At 44.4% G+C, this 22,314-nt stretch overlaps 1 protein-coding gene across 15 annotated transcripts; it reads right to left on the bottom strand.

The window, feature by feature from the left end:
* Positions 1-8,259: 8,259 nt before the first annotated feature.
* On the bottom strand, positions 8,260-22,038 carry LOC120704721 (tubulin-folding cofactor C-like). 15 transcript variants are annotated; one of them, XM_039989240.1, is made up of 10 exons: positions 20,034-20,900; positions 18,036-18,102; positions 17,778-17,848; positions 16,505-16,597; positions 14,838-15,586; positions 14,433-14,745; positions 14,277-14,354; positions 11,924-13,819; positions 11,695-11,813; positions 10,949-11,614 (listed from the first exon to the last, which is right to left on the bottom strand). In XM_039989240.1, the coding sequence occupies exons 8-10, from the start codon at positions 13,518-13,520 to the stop codon at positions 11,123-11,125; spliced, it is 2,208 nt and encodes a 735-aa protein (XP_039845174.1). In that variant the 5' UTR covers positions 13,521-13,819; positions 14,277-14,354; positions 14,433-14,745; positions 14,838-15,586; positions 16,505-16,597; positions 17,778-17,848; positions 18,036-18,102; positions 20,034-20,900; the 3' UTR covers positions 10,949-11,122. The 15 variants fall into 15 exon arrangements, with proteins under 15 accessions (XP_039845201.1, XP_039845211.1, XP_039845222.1 ...); XM_039989216.1 differs by lacking the exon at positions 20,034-20,900 and adding an exon at positions 18,378-19,252; XM_039989232.1 differs by lacking the exon at positions 20,034-20,900 and adding an exon at positions 18,378-19,252 and having other exon boundaries at positions 14,277-14,349.
* Positions 22,039-22,314: the final 276 nt, after the last annotated feature.

The raw sequence follows: 22,314 nt of genomic DNA, 5'->3' as shown, positions 1-22,314 counted from the left end.
AACCGGTGTTACCAAAACTCCCAGACGTGCTCCAAGTCAATGCACCGACGTATGTAATTTTCTTAGCGTCGGTTCAACCGGTGATACTAAAATATCTCTGTCTTGATTGTTTTGACTTGGTTTCTTCACGGTCTCTTCAATCTTCGAATCCTTTGGAACGAAGAAGTTTAAGGGCGCTGCCCTGAGACCCGCGAGGGGCGGCCCTTCGGGCCTAGCTACGCCTATCTTCTCTTTGTCATCACTTGAACCTAAAAGCCTGAGAATGGTCATCTTAACAATCATATTAGTCCAAGTGTTGTGTGTGTCATCAATCACCAAAACATTATATTGAAATATGGCATGAGAGGCCATTTTCGCTAAGGGGGGTGGGGGACGTCAAGCTAGAGGCCGCCAGCGCCGTGGCCTGAGATGGCGCCCGAGGCCCCATCGTGAGTTCCTCCAAGAGAAGATCTGCCTTGGCCTCGATAAAGGTGGGGAAGGGGCGCCCATGTCAGAGGTGCATGCCGACGTTCTTGAACCGCTCGCTCAAGCCGCGAATGACGTGGAGGACGAGGGTGCGATCGGTGACAACCTCACCTAGGGCGCCGAGCTGATCCGCCATCTTCTTCAACTCCTTGCAATATTCAGTGATAAATCACCTTGGACAAATTTACAGAGTTTGGTGTCGAGGAGGAGCGCACGCGTCTTGCGGTTGTTGAAGAACTACGACTCCACGGCGCACCAAGCAGTGCGGGCGGTGGAGTGCTGGCCCGAGATTGTCTCGGCGAGGTCGTCGGAGATGGTGCCGAGGATCCACGACTTGACAACGCAATCCATGCGCTGCCAATCTGGGTAGGAGGGCACCGGGGTGTCCTGCAGCACGTGGTCATGCAGCGAGTACTTCCCGACGGCGAGGAGGAACTGGTCGCTGCGCCTCGTGAAGGAGCAGGGCCTCGTGGAGATCAGGGGACTCGGAGAGGTCGGAGCCGGCGTCGGAGAGGACTGCGTCGTCAACGTCAGAGTCGGCGCCAAGGGGCACACCTTCGACGGTGGCACGCGCCTGTTTGGCGCTAAAAGGATCGACACTAGGCCTAGACGGGGGGTGAATAGGCCTGTTTAAAAATTTCCTGAAAAAACTTGGCAGGAAAATGTCAGGTCCGGATGATCCGGCCTTACGTCGGATCTTCCGGTCCTTCCCAGGCTTGGATGATACTGCGTAGGGTCGGATGATCCGACAGCAAGAAAGAATCTTGAACGAGATTTGAAATCTACTTAACTTTTAATGATTCCCTTTGAATACAAAGTTGACAAATAAAGTAAAGATGCTCGCAAGCAAGTTCTACACAAGAGATATGGTGCTAAAAATTAGATCGGGTCAAAACGAGCTCAAGAATAATATGAAGAACAATATGAAGCACAAAAGTAAAGGAGACACAAGATTTATCCTGAAGTTCACTCCACGAAGGAGCTACGTCTCCGTTGAGGGGCTCACAAAGAGCAGGCTTGCCCTATAACCCTTTTTTCTCACCCAATCAACCACGTAGGAGGATTGAGTTACTTACTATTGTTCTCACGAAGAGAGGGGGAAATACAAACTGTCGGAGGCTCAACCACAAAGGAATGGGAGCTCACCGGCACCTCTAACCATCTAGGAGCAAAGCTCCAAGAGTAAAGAACGCGAATTGACGAATTAAGGTTGCTTCAAGTGCTTCTTGAGATGAACAAGTGAAAGCTCGCGAAATGCTCACACACCAACTCCCAAATCTCACTTCCTCTCCATCCCTAGGTGAATCCTTGCTAGAATCAAACTTTTGGATGGAGGATAGTGGAGGAATGAATGCTTTTGGAGCTGGGTTGGTCGGGAGAGAAGAGAGGAGTAAATGAGGAGGGTGAGGGGGTATTTATAGCCCCACCCCCGCAGGTGACCGTTATGTGTATTTTCAGTGGGTTCCGGATCATCCGGATGGGTAACAGAATAGGCTAAAACACACTCGAAAACCCCCAGGTCCGGATCATCCGGCATAGAGTCGGATCATCCGGATTCACTCAAAATTCTTTTATTTTAGATAGAAGAAATGTCCAGAAAGTTCTAGGGTCCGGATCATCCGGACTTGGACAGTGTGGTTCGGGCTCACAAAAACTATAGGGGCCGGATCATCCGGCCGTGTCCAGAGAGGAACCGGCAGTGTGGGCCGGATCATCCGACCCAGTGTGAGGTTTTGTGCAACTTGTTTTTGTGAGTGCAAAAGGTGCCTCTCATGCGTGTAATTCATCTCAAATGAAACACTTTAACGACCTAGATTAATCAAACGCATCCCCCTTGATAGTACGGTGGTCCTATACTCAATTTCAAACCAAAAATTAGAATTAAAACTCTGATAGAATCCACCATACAATGAATTTGAATTGGGGGCCTTCCTTTCATCTTCTTCTTGATTATTTTTATTTATTCCTGCACACATCTCATTGAAAGCATCATATCCCAAATTGTGATTGTCAAGAATCACCAAAAATAAATTTAGGGGCCTAGATGCACTTTCAGGCGCGAGCCAGAGCGTCCTGGGCGTGCGCCGCGGCAGCGGCGCGCTCCTTCTTGGTGGCCAGGGCTTCAGCGCGGGCGGCCTTCCGAGCGGCTGCGTGCATGCGCGCAGCGGCGGCGGCGTCCGCGTCCAGGGGGAGGGGGCGGCAGCGGAGGCCTTTGCCTTGGCGGCGGCTGCGACGGCCTTGGCCTCGGCGTCGGGAGCCGCTGCAGCCTTGGGATCGGGGGGAGGGGGAGGGGATCCCCTGTCATCGCAGCACAGCAGAGTGCCGGTGCGAGTGCAGAGGAGGGCGCGCGGCGCGGCCTGTAGGGCGCTCTAGGGCAGCGGAAGGGGAGCCGGGAGAGGAACCCAGACTCGTGATACCATGAAAGAAGATATGGCTTGGTAGAATAGTAGATTGATTAACCAAGGTACAAGGATGTAAAATATATAGGCAAGAAGATCCAATGGTTTATAGAATCAGCACCCGATCAAGGAGATCCTTGCCTAATATAAGTATCATCTACCATAAAACCTACCGGCGGCTGGGCTGCTAAGCCCATGCGCCTAGCCCAACTAGGCCTGCTGCAAATATTGTCTAACAGTGTCATCCCGGTCCTTAAACTTGCAAATCGACCATTTATGTCCTCAAATCAAACTTGTCCAGTTGTGTCATCCCGATCCCTAAATTTAGAAATCACCCGTTTAGGTCCTTAAACTTGTTCAGTTGTGTCATTACGGTCCCTAAACTTGGTTTTGAGTTTCATCTGGGTCAAAACAGGGTGATCTAAAAACTCTATATTAAAAATTAATTTATAACTTTTTCATATGAACTCAAATGAAAATAAATTTTATGTCAAAATTATAGCCCTCGACACTGTAAACAACTTTATAGTTGATTTTTTTTTATTTGGAGTCGTTTAGTGTCCCAAATTTTAATTTTAAATTTTAAATTTCAAAATCTATAGACTTACAGTAATATTTTAGGACCCAAAACAATTTTAATTCAGAAACTTTTCAACTGCGAAGTTATAGATCGCGTTGAGAGCTACAATTTTGATATAAAGTTTGTCTTCATTCGAGTTTATATGAAAAATTTATGAATTATTTTTCGATATAGAGTTTTTAGATCATATTGTTTTAACCTAGATGAAACTCAAAATTAAGTTTAGAGACCGGTATAACATAACTGAACAAGTTTGAGGACCTAAACGGGTGATTTCTAAGTTTATGGACCGAGATGATATAGTCAAACAAGTTTGAGGACCGAGATAACCCAGATGAACAAATTTGAGGACCTAAATGGTCGATTTGCAAGTTTAGGGACCGGGATGACACAGCGGTATAAGTTTAGGGACCGCTGATGGACTTTACTCATTTTTTAATATGTACCCGCAATAACAACTTGATTCTTTGGTTCCTCTACCGAAGAATGCTGCACCGGTGCAAGCTGTGTTCTATTGGCACTTATCACATGTAGCCTACAACACCTTTTGTTTCAATATTGAAGCCAGTACATTGTCTAGATTAATGTATGGAGATTTTCTGTTCAGTCTAAAATATCCGCACTAGAAGGGCTGACAAAGCTCTTGACTGATGAGATTTGTTTTAATGTTTGCTCAATTATTTGTTGTCCTCTTGAAATATTTTACATCCAATTTGCTCATAACTTCAGCTGTCTATTTACTTTCCTACGATTCCACTCATCTTGGTGTTGCATATTAATATGCTGGTTTGATCAATTTACTTTAGAGTTAGTTAGCATATTAGTTAGCATACTTACGTTGGTATTCTTTCACAGGTTTGAAGGAAGACTGACAGATATACCTAACTCCCATCCTGGAGGTGACTGCACAGCAGCCACTCAGATCACTAGGGCCATGTTTGGCTAAATCCAATCCCTTCCAAAAACTAACTTTCCTGCCAATCCCTCATAATATGTATGGATTGGTGTGGGTCAGGCTCTATCCAAACAAGACCTAAATGTTATTTTAGCATGCATTTCATCATTTTTTGCAAGGTCCTCAAGTGATGCATGCATTTACATATGTTCTTCTATAATAGTAGCTCTACGTGGTGATTTAGCTTAAATTAAGAATAATACTACTCTAATCTTAAAAGCTGCATAGTGCACCCATGAAAATAGCATGGTACTTGTTCAAATTAAGATACTTGTCTTACATCAACAAAGGATTTATATTTTAGGGTGGATATTGGCATAGAGCACACCAACAGCATCGCTATTCGCAAGCCTGTTTTTCACATTTAGATATGTTCATCTGTATGTTCAAGCAGTCACTTCTAATGGGTTATTGCACAAGTTGTCATGAAATTGTAACCTTACATGCTTGCAGAACTTTATCTGAATTTCACTTACCATTCTTAGTATTAAACACATCTCAATCCTAATCACTTTTTTCTTGTTCTAGTACACGCAGTTGCTCCCAACAAGGATTGTAATCGACATCTTGAAGCTTTGGGTTATCCCAGGCCATTTGACAGTGAGTCAATGCTTGTACAGCACTTGACTAGTACTGAAATCTGCTTTTTGCAGATCTACTGTACAACTAACAGCCTTGGTATCTTCAACCAGGTGGCTTGATTTTGGTTAATACTTTTGAAGAGCCTTTTGGTGATGTATATCGTCATGGTGTCTGGAAGCCTTTTGGTATCTTCAACTCAGTAAAGGTGTTTGCCAGAAGATACGTGGAAGTGTTGTCTCCCTTGCTTCATTTAATGGTGAGTTTTAATATTATTGTGCTTGCTACTATTTCCCACATCATATGCTAATGATCAAAATTATGGTGTCCAGGAAATAAAAGATTTTTTTGCATGCTCCGGAACTTTCATTGACTGGCATGATAAATTTCAAGATAATGAATGTCAGACTATTCTGACTTCAGCATGCTTGATTAGGAATCCTGATTATCCTTACGATGGTGGAAGCAAGATTATTGATGGCTTGAGGGTTGGTGCTCTTGATTATTTTTTATCCTTATTTCTTCCAAGATACCGCTTAAATCTCATTATATCATTTGCAGATTCAAGTGTAGTTACCAGGCAAGGAGCACAGAGAAGGGACATTAATACATTATAGTCTACATTATAATGTGGCTCTAGTCAGTGTCAAGACATCCTGTTCTGTCTCTCTTCCAGTTCTTAGACATGGGTCGACAAATCTTTGTTCTAAGTTAGTCGCTGCTGTAGGGCGTTGCTTCAAATCAGGTGGTTTAATGGGTTCAATTGGGGAACTGGTTCCCCAGTGGTCTGGCCCATTTGATTTCAAAAAGCTTCGATACTCAACATGTAGAATCACTAAGGTATTTCTGTTGATATATTTATGCCCATGTTTAAACCATGGAAGTGAATAATTCTGTCAGAGTAGAAGTTTTATCTTCTATTTTGGCATTACGAACTTTCTCAATATAACCTGTTTAGGCTGGGATTGGAGGGCCCCTTGTTGATGCTAAAGGGAACTATATTGGCATGAACTTCTATGACCCAAAAGTGAGCAACCCAGCCCTGTTTTGTGATGATATTGTTGATGTCCTGGATTGTTTTAAGAATGGGTATGTCTAGATTTCCCTTGTCTGACTGCCAATGAAATATTCAGGATTTGGTTGCATGCACATTTTAGGGAAGTGTAATATTCCATTAAATTTATTCTTTTGTGTTTTTGTAGGACTGCTGCTGAACTTGACAGAGACGGTATTGGTATTCGTCTGAAACGGTATGCTGATATATCACCCTCACTAAAAATTGCAATCAGTGTTCTGTATGACATTATAACATTTTTTTGGGGAAACTTTGAATTACAGATGGCCAGTGCCTTGGCCGCAATGGGTTCATCCAGGTGCTTGGAATGGTATTACGGATTATGAGCGCAGAATCCTTGACAGTGGATGCCCATATAACTACGCAGGTGGAGAAATATTGATATTGAAGTAGCGTTTGGTCTTGTCCTGAGTTTGCTTGTCTTGATTATGTAGTGCGTATTTACTGCAGATTTTTTTTTGCGAAAGGGGGACTGTATTAAGCAGATAGAACAGTACAACCATGGGATTTTACAGAAAACACCTTGGAAATACTGAAAATTAAAACCAACACCCCCAACGTCCTCGAGAGTTCCGGCCACTCGCCGGAACCGAAGCCGAAGCAGCTCCATCTTTCCCCTCCGCCGCCGACTCCAAGCTTTGGATCTGCCGCATAAGCCAACGCCTGGAGCTACCTCCAGCACGCATCATAAACATTGAAAGAAAATCGGCCACCGGCAGGCATAGGGAAGAAGGGGAGAAATTTACCGCCGCCGCCAACACCGTCAACGAACAACGGAAACGACATCTAGCGCCGCTGCCCATCACAACAACGCAGACAAAGCTAGCATCGCCAGGGATGCATAGGATTTCCCGGCCTCCTTGCCTCCCTTATGTCTCTCTTCCAGGTCTCTTTGTCCGTATCAATATCATGCATCAGTAACATTGTAACAAGCACTAACAAAGAAACCTAGGTGAATATGGACCATGGATCAGCTTTCACCCAGCAAGGGCATTACGCATAAAAATTTGTACTTTTCCCGTCTTAATGTATGCATGTATGTATGTTCAACTGACGTGGAATTCCCGGTCTTCTAGCACAAATTTGATGCCCTCAACAATTTGACATCTCAGTAGTAGGAGTAGATAAAAGCCCTGTCTCAGGGCTCAGGCTGCTAAGAGCATGCCAAATAGTCCACTTCAGCTTGGCGAATCGCCTAGCCACATCAGCGTCTGCTTACATGTAGAAGGGAACAGGCTGTTGCAGCGGCGCCGAGCGATTTGCCCGCCAAGCGTAGCTGGTCGTGCCGTGTTTGCCGATTTGTAGGGCCCACGCACGCCGCAACAACCAGCGAAGGCTTCGAGCTCGCAAGCAGGCAGCGCCGGCACGCCAGGCAAGTCGAGCAAGCGTGAGATGTTGGTGCCCCGGGCTTGGCTGTGCATTATGGTCAGAACAAGGTGTTGCATAATACAAACCCTGGAAAGAAAGAGAGTCTAATCTACAGATTTTTTTCCGCTCCTTTTCTTGCTGTCCAATTAGTTTAAGTTTGTTCTAATTACAAAACAAACAAGAACAAATCTTTTATTTTTACAGGCCAATAGCTTTTTTGACTTACAGACTCTTTATCAATATACTTGTTTCTTTTACACATTCAATTCATAACATCCCTTTTCAATCCATAATCAAGAATAATTAGGATTTCTAAAAAAATAAAAGATCCACTCATAGGAAAACCTAACCTTTCCTCGCATCAGGCACTAATAGATCGGAGAATCCTTCCAATTAAGAAGTTAAGCTCAAACGCTCAGCCCAAGTCTGACGTTGTGCTTCAGGGCATGTGGCGCTCCCGATTTATCTTAGTTTTCCATATTAATTTTCTTTCAGAGTATTGAGTTTATGCACCTTTTATGTAATCACAACTATGTAAGACACTCGCATTCTCTTTTTGCTTAAATGACATAGCAGTGCTCCTGCCCTAATTTTCAAAAAAAAAACTGACACTGTGCCATCAGACAGTGACGCCATGAAAAATCGCAAAGGTGTTCATAGTCTGAGAAGCAATGGAGAGCCAGTAAGACGGGCACCACACTGGGGAAAGGACAGCAAGAGAACTTACCACCTTTGAACGCAATGAAGCTGGGGTTTGTCAAGTGAAGTCTCCTGGGAGCTTCATTGCTATGATATGGTTAGCACAAACTCAGCTTTGATTTTATGAACTTTTTTCTCGAACGCGAAGGAGAGCTACGCATCAATATTAAAAAGAAAAAGAGGGAAAGAACCCACAGGATGTTACAGAAACAAGGGCCTGCAACCCGCCCTAAAACAGAATAAAGCTTCTTACAAAAAAGGAATACAGCTAGACTAAAAACACATGACCAGAACCACCTAAATGGCTGGAGCTGCTAGGGTGAGGTGAGAAGCTCCTCAAGCCCCAGCAATAGATAAGGGTTGTCCTTGAGAATCTGGAGTCGAGGTGTACCCTTCTCTAAGTATGATATTTATGTCATGTAAGTACCTAATTATTCTACACTCAGAAACAGAGAAGGGTAATTCTCATAGAATCCATGTACTTGTATTTTCATAGATTATTGTGTTTGTGAACACAGATAGGATCCTTACCAGTAATAGGCTGCACATTCTTCTTGTCCTTACCAATAATAGGGCACACATTCTTCATGAAGTGATAAACTTTTTCTGTCAAAAGATTAAGTGCTATTGTATCTTCATCCATGTTAGTATATTTTACCCTAGCGAGGGCCCTCAAAGTGTGGGCACACATTGGTGTTTCTGAATCGTCGGGTTCTTCATCTAGGTTGAGTTTACGCCTCGCATGCCTTTGTCCTCCATCATTGATATATGATCTCTTTTTCATGCCACTATATGGACTTTGTTTCTGAGTGTAGAGTCATGGTTCAGTTGTGTCCTTAAAAATCTGGAGTCGAGGTGTACCCTTCTCTAAATATGATATTTGTGTCATGTAAAGTATTACCATTCATGCAAATTATAGAGTAAGTGAAACTATATCCATGACTTTTTTTGTTGATTACTGTCATTTTTTTTGTGTCCGGTTAATTGTTGATTTCTTTGATAATCGTTGGATTATTCACAATGCTATGTTCATCTTTGCTCCGAGGGTGTTTACCTGTAATATGCAAAATGATGTTAGAGGGAATTCATAAGCAAACATTAAATTTTCATGGTCATCCATATTAGAAAAGAAAAAGAACTCGTAGCAAAACTTTTTCTTGTGTAGAATGTCAAAACTTTTGTTGACTTAACTATTGACGAGGATGTATTTGCAATGGGTGATAACAGACCACCAGCACTATCTATCTCCTCCCCATTTTTGGATGTAGAAGTACATCAATTACTCTAGACACCTGGAGGCCAGGTTCTTTGACTAGAGGACTGCATGTTTTCTCCCCACTTATAGAGGTAAGTTCTACATCTATTATTGTAGACACCTAAACTTTGAAACAGGATCCACCTTGGGTGCTCACACCTGTTTTACCATTCCCTCTAGTAGAATTGGCCACACCATTGATACTTTCTTTCATCAAAGGGTTGTGCGTGTTCTCATTCCCTGCATTAGAATTTGCATTAGATTTGGCATTTGTGTGCGTCAGTTCTTTACAAATTTTGCACTAGAATTTTTATTAGAGGTTTCTAACATTCCATTGGCTCCATCATTTTCTCGTTAAAATATGAACCACATATTGGTGGAATACTCATCAATAATTTCATACTCCCTCTATTCCATATTATAAGTCCCTTTTGAGTATCATGTGTAGATACATAAGGGAGTATAAAGACATTAAATATGCTTAAACATTTTACTTTTCCTATGCATATTTAGTTTTAATAATTGAGATAAGATAACCATTCTTTCGTTTTTTTTCAGAACTTTGTGAACATTCATTTAAAAAGGTCAGCTATGTAATATTATGATGTTCAGAAATTATAATATTATCTCATTCACAACCCAATAATAGGAATCTTAGGTATCTGTGGCTGATTAAAAGTACTTCTAATCCCACATTTAGACAAGAAAATAATAGTTTTAACCTCTAAAACTTATAGGAGTGTGTTAGTTTTGTCACAACCATATTTTGCGGTGAAAATATTTAAAGTAAGAACATAATAAAAAACTAACCCTTTATCTCTATCAGCTTGTATAAATTTTTACGTTCCTTTGCCTCCTCGCTGAACTTTTCCTTGAGATCTTTAAAATCATGTTCCAGTCTTGCAAATTTGATTTTCTGTTTGAAAAAATATAACATATCTATAGTCATTTCTAAAAATATGAATATACAAAAAAAAGGAGCCGCAGGAGAAAACTAGGTGTAGAGAATTTATGTGAGAGCAGACCCTAAACCCTAGAAAAGTCGAGTCTTTGCTATGAGGAAGAGCCACTTCTAATTCCTTTAGGACTAGAACATAAGGCGAGCGCTGCGCGCCCTATCAGGATTTCAATACAGTACTTTAATAATAATTAACCTACCTCAAAATAACAAATCATGTAGATAGCCATGATGAGCAATGTTTTTAAGGCGGTAAGGCGAAGCGCGGCGACTCAGCCCTTTGAGTCGACTAGGCGCTTAAGGCGCACGGCGACGCGACGCCATACAGATGTCCTAGCATGTAGGAAAAGAGCAGAAACATACCTTGTTGGTGCCAATTTTCCAGCTCTCTTCTTTCCAATTTCTCTTACTTGATGTAGCATGTACTTGCAACATGTTGTGAGTGATAATGAATGTAAGAAACAAGTTATAATGCAATTAATTAGCTATGTAAATATGGATCAAGTGTACCTTGTTCTTGCTGATGATTTGTGATCTCTTTTATTCTCCCAAGCACCAAGCTAAAAAAATAGAGAAATTTAGCAATATGTGATCACAATCCACAATAGTAGTATATGGGCAAGTTCACAAGTAGCATAATGGGTAAAAATACAGCATAAGTAACATTAATACATCAGTCCATAAACCTAGATACTAGTGGGATAATTTGCAGCATAAGTAGCATAACTTAGATACATCAGTCCATAAAAAATACAGCATAAGTAACATCTCTCAAAAGACAACCCCAACTCAATATCCATCATCAAACTCATCATGGTTATTTGCAGCTTGCAATCCTTCCATGCTTTCTCCACCATCGGGAGGAGCATCCTCAGAATCTGTCACATAAGCATCATCATGTGGGTCTTCATCTTCTTCCTCTTCATTGCCTAAACCTGATTCATCTTCATCCAACCTTGGGTTTGAATTTGTTGCACAACTACTGCTTGCATTCCTTGGGAGATTGCGTCCTCGAAGTGAGTTTGATGCACCAAGAGCTTCATCAACAGCAGCCCATGTGAGGTCATTTTCATCACACCCACGTGCACCTTGAGGGTGTACATACGACGAGTCAGCCCACTCATTATCCCAATCGAACTCTTCAATGACTAAAGGGTCAAAGCTTTTCCCTTTCTTCTCCCGCCTTATTTGAAACCTAGTCTTCATCTTTCGATTGTAGGAAATGTAGACAATATCATTCAACCTCTTATGCAGTAACCTATTTCTTTTTTTGGTGTGGATCTGAAAAGGGGGGAAGACATAAAGAGAATGGTTAACATGCTGAAACTAAACAAAAACTGAGCAGGGGAAATGGTACTCACAAACTCGAACGTGCTCCAGTTTCTCTCACAGCCGGATGATGAAGCACATAGGCTAACAATGCGCCTAGCAAACCTTTGAAGGTCAATAGCACGACCACCATATGAGGCCCACCAATCAACTACATGACCAAATATAATCATATATTAGGAATTATGAATGAAATGGACTTGCTGCAATAAATTTACTATTATGCAAGCTGCTGAAATTACATGTAAAAACATGACTTACGAGGACTCATTTTCTCAAGGTTTTGCTTAGCTCTTATATTTGAGAATGCTTCTCCTCTAAGGGCTTCATAGTCCAAAGACTGAGCATCAATCTTGTCTTGGGTATCTCTATCTTCCACCATTCTTCCAAGAACTTCAAGGAAGCAACCTCTTAGCTGCCCAACAGTGGCATCATCATCATCTCTTATGAGGGGATGTAATTTTCCTGGGTTCAAATACAATGCAGCCCCATACAAAGGATGGTCCATTTGCTTCACCCAACGCTTCTCAATAATATCTATGATTTTCTTTAGCAATGTTTTCTTAGTTGGGATAGCAAAGCTTTGCTTGATCCTATCTTTTGCTTGATTCATTAATGCTGCAACCTCTGGCATGGCAGGCTTCTCATCACCATCAACCACCCTAAGAACAATGAGAAGAGGGGCTGAAGCTCTAAGGCAGTCCTCAACCTTGTTCCAAAACTCAGTAGAGAGCACAATGTCATGCACATCCTCACCAGCTTTAGTTTTTGCCAATTTATTCCTAGTCCATGCTTCACTGACAAAAAGAGATTTCAAAGAATCTCTATGCTTGTGCAAACTTTTTAAAGTGAGGAAAGCTGTGGCAAACCTTGTGGCTGCAGGTCTCACAAGATCAGACCCACCTGTCTTTTCTCTCATTGCACTAAGGATTCTCCCATGTCTATAGATGAAAGTTGTTACACGCCTTGCACATGCTATGGGCTTCTTAAATTCCTTCAACCCTCCTATATCTTCTTGCATAAGATCCAGACAATGTGCAGCACATGGGCTCCAAAACAGTGAAGGAATTCTCTCCATTAGATGCTTACCCGCTGCCTTGTAGTTAGCTCCATTATCAGTGATAACTTGAACGACCTTTTCCTTTCCAATCTCCTCAATTCTTTTCTCCAACAAATCAGCAAGCATATATGCATCGTGGGCCTCGCTTGATGCATCGACAGACTCTAAGAAGAAAGTCCCCTCTGGGCTATTGACAAGGAAGTTAATCAAATGTCGTCCCCTCCTATCAGTCCATCCATCTGACATGAGAGTGCAGCCAAAATGCTTCCATGCTCTCTCATGGTCCTCCCTCATGGTACTTGTCAACTTCACTGCATCTTTAAGCAACGGTTCCCCAAACTGATATGGAGAAGGAGGCTTGTACCCTGAACCAACCTGTGCTGTTGCCTCAACTGCCACCTGAAATTGTCTTGATGCTGCTGCATTGAATGGTATGCCACACTCATAGAAAAACAGGCCCCATTGCATATCCACATAATGATGTTGCTCCTTGGTCTTAGTGCTGGACTGAATTGGGGGCTGGTAAGACCCTTTACGCCTTTCATCGACTATTTCTTCAGGTGTTTTTCTTAACATCTCAAGAATTGTCTTGTTTCCCTTTGGCTTTTCCTTGCCTTTGCTCACTGCTACAGCCTTGAATGAATAGGCTACACGCCTTTTCTTTGCTGCTGTCCCTGAACTTGGCATCACCTTAGAGGCCTGGGATTCAACTTCATTCACAGGTGCACTTGCCTCTACCACGACCACATCTGCTTCTCCATTCTCCTCTACCTGCTCTTCCTCATCATCTAGGTACATTGGCCTTTGCCTCTTGTGTTTTCCAAGTAATTTGTCATCTCCACCCTAATCTCTGTAGTAGTTTCGCTGCATATTTTTGAATCTCCAAAGCCACCTGCTAGATGTTGCTTCAGCCTTTTTATGCCCCCATGAACCATTGTGCCACATAAGGTACATGTCACCTCATCTCGGTTACCAAGGTCTGCCCAATATCCATACTTCCAGCCTGGGTCCTTAGACCTTTTGGGCTTCCTGGCTGGATCAGTCTTGGGATCATATGCAGGGTTGACAGAGGCAGCTGGAGTTGCCATTTTTTGTTGCTAGATAGTACATGAAAAGAGCCAACCATCATAGACATAATTAAAATATGATGAGGACAACAGTGCATATTAAAAGATCAAGCTAGCAGACAAGATAGAATTGGCCAGATTAAACTAATCACTTAATCAGGTGAGCACATAGTTCAGAGCACTAGACAGCCAAAGCACAAAGCACAGAGTAAATTGAATAAGAAATTAGCAGAGCACCATGGATCAATCAATAAACTAAACACAATGTACAGGCCTACAGGGCACAAATAGTTGAGCAATGGGCATAGCAGTATAGCACCAAGTTGTAAACAAAGCAAAGCAGAAAGCAAAGTAGTGGCATCGCAATTAGTAAACAAAGCAAAGCAGAAAGCAACAATATATAATAACAGAGGCAGAGAGTACAGACTAGAGAAAAGAGAGGATTCATAAGGGTGCAAACTGCATAGCGAGGATGGGAGCAAAGTACCTGTGGCTTGGGCGCTTGGCGCCTTGGTCCTGGTCCTGGGCTCCTGCCTCCTGGGCTCCTGCGGTCCTGCCTCCTGGGCTACTTGGTGGAAGCAGCTGGTGAGGAAGCGGAGAGGAGGAAGGAAAGGAGCGGAGAGCGAGGAAGGGAGCAGAGTACCTGTGGCTTGGCGCCTTGGTCCTGGTCCTCAGCTCCTGCCTCCTGGGCTCCTTGGTGGAAGCTACTGGTGAGGAAGCGGAGAAGAGGAAGGAAAGGACCGGCAGAAGATCCGCCGGAGTCGGAGAAGAAGGGGAGGGAAAGGCTAGACGGAGGCTGTCCGCCGCCGCCAACCTTCAGGTGCGTCGCCGCCCTCTCTCCCTTTTCTCTTCTTTCCCTATCTGAATCTCAGCTCTCGCCCTTCCCCCGTGCGGGTCATCCTTCCGCGTGCGCGCCTCCCCGCGCGGGTCGCGCTTTCCCGCGCGCTCCTCCCGCGCTGCGATATGGCGTCGCCTTCTACCCGTGAGGCGTCTAAAGTCGCCATATAGCGCCTAGGCGACGCCAAACTACCTAAGTCAGACGCCATACCTCGGATTGGTAAGTCGAGCGTGACGCCCAGTACCTGGAGAGCGACCGGACGACTAGGCGACGCCTAGGCGACGACTTTTAAACCATGATGATGAGTTCGGATAGAACACAGGCTTAGAAAAAAAAAGGGCGTACCCAGTGCCGTAGGCTTCCCGCACTGTGCGGGGTCTGGGGATTAGAAACAACAAAGATTTTATACATATAAATCCATCTTGCTCAGCAATAAGATTTAAGAATAGACATGATTGTAGATAGGGTCAAGGCCATTTTGCTCATAAGCGTTGATGTCGCTGGCTGTGTGGCCTCCATAGCCCGTAGAGTTCTTGTAATCATATATATTCATAGCTAATAAACATTTTAATTGATAGCATCGAATGTCGAGCAGCAGGCCATGAGGTCAAAGGACATTTAGCTAATTAACAGAACTGAGCAGCAGGCCATGAGGTATCCAAAGCAGGGGCGAAGCCAGATCAAAATAGCACCGGGGTCTTGTGTGTTGCACACAGGGGTCTGTCTTTAAAAAATACTATAGAACAGTAATCTCTATTGATTTTGCATAAATCTATTGGGGTCCACCAACCTGACAACAATGGGCAGCTCCACCACTGTCCAAAGGACATTTAGCAAATTAACAGAACTGCTCTTTAAGATCAAATGTCGAGCAGCAGGCGATCATATGGAGTTAAATGGCTGGCTGCAACTGGTAGAGCCAAAATGTGTGCATCCCCTTCTTGTCATCTTTGCTTGGCCTGTAAATAAAAAACAAGCATAAACAGCCCAGTTACCATCAAACCGAGTAAGGAATTAAACTGCCAGCAATGCTGAAATTCACAATGGTGCTCTGATGATCCTGCTTAGGAATATTTAGATGTGAATATATAGATGGCATTGAGAACGGCAATAGGTTAAGGAACACCAGGCCTGTCTCTGTTGTATAGGCTATAAGAAGCAAATCTGATTGCATTTTTTCTCAGATTTTGAAACTATTGAAATTAAATATCAGTTCTGCTACTTGAGATGAGAAGCCTGCATGTCGCCATTGTTGTGCAAAAAGAAAATAATCAACGAAGGAATCTAAAATAGAAAACCTCAAGTGAGTGTATCAGCAAAACGCGCCACAAATAGCACTCAGCTCTTTAAATCGATGCTCATAGCTATCAGAGAAGTAAACTAAAATCTGAGAGGAAAAAATATAATAAAAATATCATAGATGAATCCATCAGCCATACTGTAATTGGCTCCCTAGCTGGTAGAACGGGAGTACGGTCTCTACTGTAACCAGCATGGCACACGACCCTCTTGCATTGCAAACAATGTAACATGATTTGGCAGCTGTACCACAACACTGAAATGTTCATTTATGTTTCCAGGTTCTTACTTGAGCCTATTACACTCTCTTTCAGAACAGAAACACAATGCAAATTATAGTGCATTGAACATCTGTGTGCAACTTAGTCAAGCGAGAATTCCACAAAGATTGTGCTATCCTAATCAAGTATGTTTGGATCAGATATTCTGAACAAGAGAATATGCCCCTTACAATACCCGGGGCCTTTAGGTTAGTACAGAAATGCAACGTATCAAAGAAAACATGGAAAAGCACCCTTTGCAGTATATAAGCATCACAAAAGTAGAATGCTGGTGCCAAGCAGAGAAACTAAACCCACCTTTGCATCGTGCTGCGGCAACATTAGATTCCACGCCCAGCAGCGGAGAGCACCAATGGACCCTCATCCTTTTCCTTACAGTTGGAAGCAGACCTGAAAATTAGCAATTATAGCAAAATTTCAGGAATGCAAACTTTAGTGGCAAAAGCCCATAGTGTTAAACTAACGCCACGTAAATTTCAGAAAGAAGTAAGCTAAACTTCAAGATGACATTATAGAACATGTGGTTTGACTAACAAACACTAAAGTCAGGTTACTTTTCACGCAAAACAACACAACAGTAAGCTATCTCTCATAATATTGGAGATAGGCATGTAGTGTCTTCTCTTGTCTATTTAGCGGAATCCTTCCTAGATTATTGTTTTAGAGTATGTTGTAAAGTTGTGAAGTGACACACACCAAAGATAGAAACCAAATCATGTCTTTTATAAACATACAATTGGCTGCCTTGAAGCAAACAGTTCACAGTTTCACTCCAACTGTAAGTGTGTCTGAATGCTTAGATTGCACTCTAAATTTATATTCCAGTGGAGCTTAAAGTTGCAGCCTAAACTTGCATAGGACTCTGTAACGAAACTGAAAACAATCATCATAGGAGTATCACACATCAGAGCCAGACATCCTGGTATACAAAGTGAAACAAGTACTGGTTTACCAAATTACAACAAGGATGTCTCCTATGGCTTATCAAGTACTTGGGTGTGGAGTGACAGCTTATCAGTCCATCTTCATCACGAGGCCATGCCTCCAACAAAATATTTTGTGCTAGCTTACTTGATTAAAATAAAACCGCACTGAAGCAAATCAGAAGAACAATGGGTTTGAAATGGGAATCAAAAGATAGAACCTAAATTGTTGTTTATATAATACCACCATTCATTGTGAATAGCAGACATGCAAAGAGAAACACACATACAATATATTTTCTTCTCACGGCAGACAGTGAGACAATTGCCAATGAGCTTCCAAAACCAAATCCATATAACATGATCCTTTGCACCTGCTGCTTACAGATGAATTATGAATAACTTTTGGTGGAAGTGTGTGTGTTAACTCATTATTCCAGGCAGACTCCATGGATTATATATGAAAATTTTCTGCTGTCACAAATTTATAAGCGAGGCAAAAGGCCAACATCAAATTTCAGACTACAGAAAACAAATTCAAAGTACAAATTTTCTTTAGTCTCAAAACTTATTGAAGAAAAACTAATCAATATCCACATTTCGAGGAACCCTCACTGTAGATAAAAGCGAAGGGGTACAGAACTTACCTACTGAAGGATATTGGTATGTACAATAATGTTTTGGTCCAAGAAATTATTGTCCATGGAAGCACAAGGTACTGCATAAACAAAGAGGACATAAACCACAAATGAGTTGAAAATTCAGGTATATCATAGTACTCTAAACTAAGACAACCAAAACACATAAATCTAAGACTTTGGATCATGAAACTGCAAAACCAGTGAATGAAAACAAAGATCTTGATTCATCAGTTAAAGGATAAAAGGGAGAAGGCAAGAACTCACCTGGAAAAGCTTTAATCATGTTGCTCTGATTCACGATCCTCACCGCAGGCACCAGGAGAAGTAAAATCTGCAGTCAACAAAGATGCAGTTCACAAGATCAAAGATAGGAAGCCTCTAAACAAAAAAAAAATTGTGCAAATCGTAGGCTTCATCAGAAAAGGAGGACAGAAAACATGGGTCAAGGACACTCCATCGCCGGCGTTACGAACACAGGAAAAATTTAGATATCAGATCATGGCAAAGTAAACACTAAGCTCAAAAGTGGAAGCCAGGGGTGAGAACGTGAGAGCTCACTGATCTCACAGATAGAGGGGTGAAGAGAGGAAGCCACAGATGACAGACCTAGGGTCGCTTGGCGACGGCGGCGAAGGTAGCGGCGGAGATGAGCAGGAGCTGCTGCTGCAGCCCAGGCGAGCTCGCCGGTCAGCCCCACGGCCGCGGCGTTGGCCGGCTCCGGGGACAGCGGCTCCCCCACAGCCCTACCGGATCTCCGACGGCGCCGGGAGGGACGGGCTTTTCCACTCCATGCCCCCTCTGCCAGAAGCCCGCCGTCCCCGCCGGAGGCCGAGAATGCTTCCGTTGCTCGAGCGACTGCAGAGCTTGGGCGGGCGAGCCGGGAGGCATGTGCAAGCGAGAAGGGTTGGGCGGCGGCCGGCGGCAGGAAGGAAAGAGAAGCTAGGGTTCGGTTTGCGGGGAGTTGGAAACGACGACTTGGACTACGGGTTGATTTTTGAGAAATTGGAGGACCTTTTTGCAAAAAAGGTCGAGGACACCTAGCGTGGCACGGGAGCGAGCGGAGTCGAAAACGCGTAGGTGCGAGGAGCGGAGCCGGAAACACGAAGGTGCGATTCTATGCATACGAGGACGAAGAGTTGCAAAATTTAGAATGTGACTGTCAGATGAGGGGGTGTAGCAAATGTGCTTTCTGCCATGCGAATGGAGGAGAAATTTAGGGCTGCTGTAGGCGAAACTTACGTGACGAAACCATAATTTGGAAGGGGAAAATTTGGAACTAGCTCCTATTGAGAATGACCAAAGGGGCTATGAAGGAGAAAAGGAGGAAAAACGCAGGAACTGAGCTGAGAAAACTTAGCTAGTTTCTCAATGAAGTGTCATTCACCGTGTTCGGCTGGTGTACCAGCCTCCAGCCCTACAATATTTCCCTCTCACACAACTCCAACATCAGCTTCTAGCCACCAGCCAAGCAATAGTGTTTTTCTCTCACACCACTCCAGCTCCAGCCTCCAGCTCCAACCTGCCGAACAGTTGCATTGAGGATTAGGAAAGGGTCCAGAAGAAGAAAACTTAGAGATATTATCTGCCAGGACCACCTCCCTGTTGTGGGGTAAAGGAAACGATAAAACGTGATTTCTCACATTGGGAGCTTCAACCTCTATCTACCGTGCCTTTTGTTTGGAACTAGCTTCACATCAGGAGCTTCCAGCAAGTGAGCACTCTGTATGTATTTTAGTGGGTATCCAAGATGATGTGTTGGAAAGGGAGAATTTTTTGTGGGGTAACAATTACCATTAGTTCTCCTTAAATTTCTTGGAAGAGCTGAAACTTAATCTGACAAACATGGCTTTGAGGATTGTTATAGGTGGGGATTTTAATTTGATAAGATGCATAGAGGATACAAGCACTCACAATGGGGGGATGTGAGGTCTGTGAGCTTAGGGAGATCTATAAAGGGGGTGCTAAGTTCACTACGGACAGCCAGGATACTCCAATTTTTAGCAACATAGATAGAGCGTTTATGTCCACTGACTGGAAGGCAAAGTTCCCTTTTATGTTCTTTAACCACTATGACTAGAGTAGGATCTGATCAAAAACCCTTTGAATAAAAGGCGGTTCCATTTTGAGAAACAATGGCTCAAACGGGAGAAGTTCTCTGATTTGGTGAGCAGCAAATGGGGGTGAGCAGAAATCTAGGTGTTCCCTGGTTGTCCATAAGAAGAATCTGCATTTGCTAGGGGCCCAGCTTTTCCAAATTCTTACCCAAGAGTTGAACTGAATGGACCCAATGAAAAAAAGCTTCATATGCAGATTTTGTGGAGAAGTTGCCCGAGGTGGGGAATTGCCAAATGTGACTGTCTTCTACCTCTGGCTGCAGCTCAAACCCCTGAAGCAGATCCCAAAGCTGCAGATATTCCCGCAGAACTTCCACTGTGAGAGCTCCTTTTATATCTGTGACCAATTTTCTATTTTCAAGAGAAGCACAAACTGTTCTTTTTCTTCCCCTAGCAGCAACTGCACTAAACAGATGTGGGAGGAGTTGTTTTAGACTCTGATCAGCCAACCCAACTGTCAGACCAGAAGAGAGAGTTCTTTCCATTCCCTACTAAAGTCACAACAGCTACAGCAAAGAAAGCTTGGACTTGATGTGGCGCTTTGACCTGGAAGGAGGACCATGCTTTATCAGGCTCGGTCTTCTGCAACCAGAGCCATCTCAGCCTCAGGGCCCAACCTAAGAACTGAAAGTGAGAGATGCCAAGACCACCCAGGTAGCATGGTCTAGTGACTTTAGACCAAGCAATCAGACAATGTCCTCCTCTCACATCTTTCCTTCCCTTCCACAAAAACCCTCTTCTAATCTTATCAATAGCTTCGATGTTGTAAAATATGAAGTAGAATCCCAACATCCTTTTAGTTCTCAAAACACTCTGCTCTTATCAATATTGTGCATGCAAAGTTGTAAACCACGAACTAGTCTTGTTTAGAAACATCAAATTATTTCATCTTTCATACTGTGAACTCAGCATGTACATTACAAGCCAGCTTTAAACAAACTCAAACATGATCTCCGCAGGTATCAAAATTCACTAATCAATCAAGAACAATAACCCTCAAGAGCAGGTCAGCTTCAGCTATCATCCTCCCGTTCATGGATCTCCGAGATGTCAACAATCTGCAACCGTTCTTCCTCCGGAACGAAGCGCCAGTTCGGTGACTGCACCGCCCTGAGCCACTTGAAGTCATCCACATTGGCCCAGTTGCCAGTTTCCTTATCGAGCCCAGACTCCGTCAAATCCTCATCAATCCCATCATACTTCAAAGCATGCGGTGCAAATCTCACACCACTGCAATCCTCAATGATCGGCCTGCTCCTCACCCGCAGGTAGAAATCCGTCGCCGTCGCCTCATGAATCCTGATCTGGTGCGCCGCCATTACAAAAGTGCACCCCTCGACATCCTCTATGAGCACCGAGCCAAGAACAGCGCCGACGAACACACGGCAATCTCTCAGCTTGTGGACATACAGTGCCCGGCATTTGCCCTTGACATAGACCTCGCATGAAACCAAATCCGCGAGCGTGAAATCCCCATCCTTGTTGCTGGAGGCTCGCAGATCCTTCACCAAGGTGGCGCCGCTCCTGCCCCGGAACCCACACCCTGGTAGGACCGCGTCGATGCTAGGCTTCGGCTGCTCCGGGGGCGGCGGCTGTGGTGGTGGCGCGGCGGCAGGATCTGGAGGCGGGTTCTTCGGGGCCCTGCTCTTGTTCCTGAAGGAGAAGGACTTCTTGGGCCGGATCTCGGAGGCCGCGGCCCTGTGCGCCGCGCGGAGGTCGGCGGCGGCGGCGAGGGCGGACCGCAGCTCGTAGGGCGGCAGCGCGTGGGACGACTCGGCGACGAGACGGTCGAGGTCGTCGATGGCGGCCGCAGCGGCGGCCAGGGAGGCGGCCGCGTCGCCCTCGGGGGAGGATGCGCGGCAGGCCGAGAGCGCCGACTCCGCGGCGAGCTTGGCGGCGGCGAAGCGGGTGAGGAAGGCCTCGACGGGGGAGGCGCCGGCGGAGTCCGAGGAAGCGCCGGCGCCGGCGGCGGAGGAGGAGGAGGAGCGCTTGGAGAGGCGCTCGAGCATGGCCAGGTGCTTGCGGTGGGCCCCGCCGGCGGCGGCCTTTGGCTGCTCGGGCTCCGGCTCCATTCCGGCGGCGGCGCCGGATGGCATCGGGGGAGGCGTCGAGGGAACGGCAAGAAAATGGATGGACTCGAGTCCTCTTGTTTGGACTCCATGAGCGTTTCCGGGCTCAGGAAGGCCCAGGAAAAGACCGCGGTTTTTTCTTTTTTATATTTAAAAAAAATAAAATTTCAAAAATATATGTCCGTTTTGAAATATTTTAAAAATATACCCCGGTCGCCCTCCCGACAGGCCCAATGTGTAATTTTTTTTTTCAAATTTGTAACGAAGTCCCTGGAGAAAAAAAAAACAAGCCCTGTCGCCCGTTGGGGGGGCGACAGGGGCCTGTCGCCCGGCCCACGGGCGACCGCCGCTGGGCCCGGC

The sequence above is a fragment of the Panicum virgatum genome, chromosome 1K (assembly GCF_016808335.1).
Source record: "Panicum virgatum strain AP13 chromosome 1K, P.virgatum_v5, whole genome shotgun sequence".
In the NCBI taxonomy this organism is placed as follows: Eukaryota; Viridiplantae; Streptophyta; class Magnoliopsida; order Poales; family Poaceae; genus Panicum; species Panicum virgatum.
This window is presented reverse-complemented; position numbering and strand designations above follow the sequence as displayed.